Raw genomic sequence first — 7,348 nt, 5'->3', positions numbered from 1 at the left:
AGGAGGAGAAGGGGACAACAGAGAATGAGATGGCTGGATGGCATCACTGACTCGATGGACGTGAGTCTGAGCGAACTCTGGGAGTCGGTGATGGACAGGGAGGCCTGGTGTGCTGCAATTCATAGGGTAGCAAAGAGTCGGACACGACTGAGCGACTGAACTGAACTTATTAACTATTAATAATTATTTTAAATGTAAATGGCTCAAAGTGAAAGGACCGCTGTACTCGAATGTTCATTGCAGGGTTATTTAAAACAGCCAAGATAAGAAAATGTGGTGTATACATAAAATAGAATATTATTCAGCCATAAAAAAATGGTTCAACGTGGGTGAAACTTGGGAGCATTATGCTAAGTGATATAAGACAGAGAAATATAAATGCTGTATGATCTCACTTATATATAAAATTTAAAAAAATTGAACTCTATATGAGGCGATGGATATTACCTTAACTACTGTGGTAATAATTTCACTATATATGTCAATCAAACTATCATGCTGTATACCTTCAACTTACACAGTGAGGTATATCAATTACTTTTCAATAAAACTGGAAGAAAATGTTAAACTCATAGAAATAGTAGACTGAAAGTTACCAAGGGCTGGGACATAAGGGAAATGGGACAATGCTGCTCAGAATGTGGAAGCTTCCAGTTCTAAGATGTCTAACTGCTGGGGATCTGATACACAGCATGATGACTTATAGCTAACAATGCTATATTGTACACTCACAATTTGCTATGATAATCTTAAATGTTCTCACCATAGCAACAAAAATGGTAATTATAGGAGGTGAAGACTATGTTATTATGGTAAGCATTTCATAATATATATGTGTATCAAATCATCACATTGCCTTTAACTTGTAATCAACAAACTATATCTCAATAAAGCTTGGAAATAATACAAAAGTTCAGTCTATTGAAGTATCTGATTTGAGGATTATATACCTATATAATCCATGTATTCTCACATGTAAATATGATCACATGTTTATGAATAAATTAGCTTACTTACCCAACTGTTTTCCTTTTCTTCTGGGAATGCTGCTAATTTTACTTTGGAAAGATTTTACTACAGGATGACTTGTGACTCATTTAAAAACTCTTTACATTATATAGCAGCTCTAAACAGTTTCTCACAACCTCCTTATCCAATATACTCTTGGACAGGCTATAACTTCTCTAAGAATTTTTCTAAATATTCCACATAGACTCATTTGGATATCCTTTTTAAATAATAATGAATACCTAACATTTCTCATTCTTTTGTGGATGCATTAAAATGTTTTACTGTTCCATGGATAAAATCTTTTAATGTTTTAAATTTATTTTAAAAATGCTAAATTAAAATGGCAGCTACTTTATTGATACATATAGAAATCTTTTTTCTTTATATGTATGAAACAACACACCTAATTGTTCATTTGCCTTCATTAACAAACATTCTAATATGAAAGTAATGCATTACAGAATATTGGCAATTAGATAAACAGTATGAAAAAGAAAATTAAAACCACCTACCTGTTATTCCACCATCGAGAGAGAACTGTCATCCAATTATTGTGTTTCCTTATGGGAGCACAGGCATAACTCTGTACCGTTCAACACAGTTTTATGCTTATGTTAGATGATGAAGGGACAAATCCAAAGCATTAAGTAACTACTGTCTCGTAGTATATATTGTTTAGAAGTTAATTTTACTACATTTTTTAACCTTCACTAATTTTGTAAGGAACGTCTTTTTTTCTCAGGGTTTTAAACATGAAACCACAGCCTCACAGAAGTATAGTTACAACATTAGCAGTTGCAGTATTAGCAAATTGCAGAGCTCAGACTCATACTTGGTTCTCCCAACGTCTCAGACCCCAACGTTCTTCCCCCAGCAACCCAGCTCCCTCAATGTATTTGGATTCCGGCTACAGTTTGTCCTTTTGACTAAATTAAAAATCATTCTAAAAGTTTGCCTTGAAACACCCTCAGAGTGTTAGTAAATTAAGGCTAAATCTCAAGTATAAATTTTCAAGCAATTAGTTTTGGTTTTGCCGGAGCAGAACACCCCACAGATGATGCTGAATAAAAACTATTTACACACTACGATAGTGCATTTCTTGTAAAAACGTTGGGTCTGTAGCAGCGATTTGCTAATCAAATTCAGAATTTGATTTGAAATGCCTCCGGCAGGCAGCCAATCCAGTTATGAAAGAACAGAAGCAAAAACCAGAACCCTGGTGAGTCTCCCTCAGAAGCTAGCTAGGTCCTTTGCTCTCGTTAGCAAACTGGTTCCATAGGAAATCACTGCAATTGCTCCTAAAATAAAATATCGTTAATTTTTTCAATAAATTATTGGACTGTATGAGACACAAAACATGAACATTTTGCAATCTAGAGTTATAAAATATTCTGACATGTTTTAATATAAACAGGAACATTTCCAATGATTGCTTGGATCGAAAATGTTTTTCCACTTGACATTTGTTTATACTTCCTAGGAAAGAAACTCTATTTATGGATAACTGAATAACACAAATAAACATCAGAGAGAGCTGAAAAATCAGCTTTGATTATGCATGAAAATCTACAATGTCATTGTGTACTCTCATGCTGTATTCTGATTGCCTGTTTATTTTTACAGAACTGCTGGTGAGCCTATGGAAGAGGAGCCAGCCTTGTGAAGTGCCAAGTCCTCCCCAGCCCCCCACCCCCGATATTTCCTGTGTGTGACATCATTGTGTATCCCCCCACCACCCAGCACCTTCAGACATGTCTTGTCTGCTGCCTGGGTGGCACAGATTCGATGGAACATAAACACTGGGCACAAAATTCTGAACAGCAGCTTCACTTGTTCTTTGGATGGACTTGAAAGGGCATTAAAGATTCCTTAAAAGTAACCGCTGTGATTCTAAAGTTACAGTAAACCACGATTGGAAGAAACTGCTTCCAGCATGCTTTTAATATTCTGGGTAACCCACTCCCAGGCCCAAAGTATGAACTAGAAACATGCAACACAGCATTAGATACTGTTAATTACAGATGCTACAACAGCCAGTGAAATTTTGGGCAAAACCTGAGAAATACTCATTCCTGACATTCTGATCAGATTTTTATTGGGTAATTTTTTGTCAGACAGTCTTAAATTGTTTACAGGATTTGCTTTCAGCTATGAACGGATAGCAATTCCTGACAGATCACGGGGTTTGTTTTGTTTTGTTCTGTTTGTTTTTGGCCTTTGTTTTAACACATGGTTCAACTCTTGCTAGTAAGAGTCCAACATGGAGGAACTGAGATGCGGCTTTTTTCAGGGGAATAAAACACGCAGTATCTCAAAGTCCAGTGGCAAAGGCATGTCACATATTCTATGTAATTTTTTGAGAAGTCATGCCCCTTGCCTAACATTCCTCCCTCTCTGTGTTCTGACACAGGAACTTTGCAGTTCATTTGGGATGATGGCTCCCTCCTGCCCATCCCCCTTGCGCCCTCCCCCTAATGTACATCTCTTGCTCTGAGGACAGTGGCTCTGAGCATATGTTCCATGGAGTATTTTAACTGTCTTTGAAAAAGTGTGTGTCTTTTCAAAGGCCATCTTAATTTGTTCCAAATCTATCAAGAACTTCTCTTTTATTTTAGTCTTCCATCACTTCCTTTCTTCTTGCCTTTCATCCTTCCTTCCAAAAAAAAAAAAAAAAAAAGTGAGGATTACCCACAATCTCCCCAATTACTCAGGAGCTTTGTGAACTTAGTTTATTATTTTTTTTTAACTTCCCAGGGTAACACAATTGCTTAGTCTGATGTATTCTTTTAGCTGTAAAACCACTGAGGGTAAATATGGTCTAAGCAATGTTACTGAATTTTCCAGATCTTTGAAATGTGTTAATGAAGGCATTGCCTATTTGAAGTCACCTAAAATTGAGTTAACCTTGAAATTGTGCCTTCATGTGAAAAAAACACAACACAAACTTAACCTTTACACATGTTGCCTTAGTGTCAAAGGCAAAAAATAAAGGACATTTATTTCCGAGATTAAAAGCAACTTATTAAATATAAGTAGGTTATCCCCCTACCTCCCCTTTTCTATTTCAGTGTATAACTCAAACACCTAAAGACATTGATGTAGAATACCTCACAGTATTTAATATCTGATGATGCTTTCAAAGAGTTGATGTTTCTTTTTATATATTTTCCTAACTCAAAGGATATATTAAAGCCATAAGTGAAGATTGTCATGCTTTTATTCAAAAATCTGAAAGAAACCTTAATTAAAACAAGGTTTTAGGGAAGGCCATGATACGAAAGATATGGAACAATATGGTTTTAGTTAAAGAGGACTCCAACCTGTAAATCAAAGATGAAAGATTTCACTCAAGTAGAATTATATAACTCCCTTTTGTTATACAGTCAGACCATATTTTTCATGCATTTGGTTTTCTTAGGATTACCATTTTAATTTTAAAGACTTTTATTACATATACAAAAATGGCTCGATACTTGGTTTAACATCTGAGAAATTTGAGACACTCTTTGAAATAGGAAATCTGAAATGGAATGTAACTCAGTATTAGTTAAAAATTACTTTCATTGCATAAGGGTAAGGTCAATCTAGATTCACAATAGTAATGAATTTTTTTTCATGATATTTTTAGAGAAATTCATGCCAATCATATTTGCTAGCTCTTGCTATTTTTGCTGTAATTGCTTAAGGAGATTTACTTAAAGAAACCAAAGGCTTAAAAAAAAAAAAAAAAAGGGCACATCCCCCCTCCCTTTAAAAAGGAAAGCTATATCATATTGTAATTGGAAACATAATTGTGACTTTTTAAAATCAACTTTGTAATTACAAATCTCTAATATTCCTCTCAGTCCTGCCAGATATTTTTTTTAGACTTTGAATAAGAAAATGAAACGGTATAATGCAAACATACTAATTTACTGAAGTTTCCTACAATAATTTTACCTTAAACATTACACACAGCCATCAGTCTGATAAAGCCAAATCACTAGCACATCGCCATGGCTTTTAAGATTTAAAACCTTAAACATTAATGAGTTAATCACACAGCCTTCCACGTGATACAGGACCCAGTTGGTTGCAGTTAGAGTCTTTAGGATACACAGAGAGGCAGATAAACTATGGAGAGGATTAATCACAGCTGAATGTAGTTGTAAGAACCAAATGCCAGTGCTTTTTGATTGTACCGTTACAAGATGGCGTGTAGCCCTCAGGAACAGAATGGAGGCTTTTGGAGAATATCAGTACTTCTTTTGAAATAGAACAGCATTTTTTAGAACAGGTAGTTTCTCTTGGTATAGTTTCCTTCACTTACACATTTCATTTTTATTGCTCACAAGAATTCCCAGTAAGAGGCTGTTAGAAAAACTCTTCTGTAAGCATTATCAATAATATGTCTCTTTCTATTCCCTGCTTTGAAGGATAATTACATAGGCTTTCTCACAATCTTATAACAACTCATATATGAGGGATAAAAATAAATGTTTTTGCAAAATCTACTAGTAAACAATACAAGGAGTGTAATAAGATTTGATAATAGGTACAAAATGAAAATGTAAGAAAATCTTCTCAATTGTAAAATCTGGGATTATATATTAAATTGAAATCCAGTTTTATTAAGTAAGTAAAATGAAATGGAACTCAAGTGATAATAGAGGCTATTTAATCATTGCTTAGTAGGTGAAAACATTTTGAGATGAAATATTTTTAAATATTTTAACAAATTTACAACATCAATACTTTGGCCACCTGATGTGAAGAGCTGACTCATTGGAAAAGACCCTGATGCTGGGAAAGACTGACAGCTAGAGAAGGGAAAACAGCATGAGATGGTTGGATGGGATCACTGGATCAATGAATATCAGTTTGAGCAAACTCTGGGAGATAGGGAAGGACAGGGAAGCCTGGTGTGCTGCAGTCCATGGGGTCACAAAGAGTCAGACATGACATAGCAACTGAACAACAATGACATCAATAGTGGAGACAAAAGTCAGCTTTTGGAGAAAACAGAAACTTATGAAAAAACTACTGCAAGTTACATTTCCATGATCACCTGTATAAATTGAAATCATACCTTTGGTTTTGACTATAAACCTTTGCAAAATTCTCCCACACCTCTCACTGGCAACATGGTAGATTTGAAAGCAGGACAGCTCCTCACGGAAAGATTTCAAAGACTAAAATACTGGTCTTCCCCAACAATTCAGTACCATTTTAATTCAGAAGGATTTCCCCAAAGCTCTGTGGATTTACTAGGATTCTTTGAAGATTCCATATGGATATAAAGTGATCATGTGGAAGTTCTCCTGGGAGACAATTTCTCTCCAATCAGCATTTTCATACTTATTTTTTATCCTAGCATTTATTTTAGGACAATTTAAATTTTTTTTTTTTTTTTTTACTATTTATCTTTAGAAAGTTTACTCTGTCTCAGTGGAAGTATTAAATGTCTAATAGCCGCAAAACAAATAAACCAAAGGTTCCTGTCTTAAAAGTGATTCATTCTGAGCTTGAAATAATCACTGTCATGAGTTTGACATTGTCATTTCTAGCAGCATCTATCTTCTTTTCCTGATTCAGGAATGAAATCACTTACTGAGTAAATTTTTTTTTAAAGTAGTAGTAGGAAACAACACACCTGCTGAGCCAATCCATAGGAGGGCATTTTCATCTTCAAAAGAAATGAAAACCAGATGGTGTATGCTAAGAAATGAAGGCATTTTGTTGTCTTCAAAATTGATCATCAGCATGGTCATGATCATCATCAAATATGTCCTGTGTTCCCAAAGGACACAATTATATTTTGGTTTCCAGCACTATTTTGTCCTGTCTACTGCCTTTTGAATGAAGTATTATGAGTACTACATCACTTTCATCAACACCCTCACTAAAGTACATACGTGCCTGCATGTGGCTTCTTTTCCTGGTCATATTTACATTGAAAATCTTACCTTTTGCCTCCCAACAGCTTGTTTTTACTCCATCAAATGCTTTGTGAAGCACAGCATGATTGTCTTGTGACCAAAGTATGAAGTTTTTAGATGAACATGGTATACTGACAAAGGCCTACAGAACTTGATTTCTCCAAATCAACTGTAGTTTGTTTTGCCTGTGGTACACCTGGCAGGTTCTATGTAATGGTTTATGCAACAACTGAGTCAAAGTTACTGACATTCTGGAAATAGCTGGGTCAGACAAGTGAACCTTACACTTTTGATCTGGGGCTGCTTCTGCTTGACCTCAATGATAGGGTAACAGGGTTGTAATAACTTCTCAAACCATCTTAATTCTCAAACTGGAACATTTAGCAAATATGTGGTAAATTCACCATACAGTGCCAATC

The 7,348-nt window shown here is 35.2% G+C and overlaps 1 protein-coding gene across 7 annotated transcripts in view; it reads left to right on the top strand.

Moving 5' to 3' along the window:
* HDAC9 (histone deacetylase 9) overlaps positions 1 to 5,764 on the top strand; it is a 1,025,726-nt gene extending 1,019,962 nt beyond the window's left edge. For all 7 annotated transcript variants that reach the window (XM_010835593.1, XM_010835596.1, XM_010835590.1 and 4 more), the window contains one exon: positions 2,635 to 5,764. In XM_010835593.1, coding sequence (XP_010833895.1) covers positions 2,635 to 2,674 — 40 coding nt within the window. In that variant the 3' untranslated portion in view covers positions 2,675 to 5,764. The remainder of the gene's footprint in view (positions 1 to 2,634) is intronic.
* Positions 5,765 to 7,348: the final 1,584 nt, after the last annotated feature.

This window comes from Bison bison, unplaced genomic scaffold, assembly GCF_000754665.1.
Source record: "Bison bison bison isolate TAMUID 2011002044 unplaced genomic scaffold, Bison_UMD1.0 scf7180017864044, whole genome shotgun sequence".
In the NCBI taxonomy this organism is placed as follows: domain Eukaryota; kingdom Metazoa; phylum Chordata; class Mammalia; order Artiodactyla; family Bovidae; genus Bison; species Bison bison.
The sequence above is the reverse complement of the archived record's forward strand: the minus strand, read 5'-3'. Positions and strand labels throughout refer to the sequence as shown.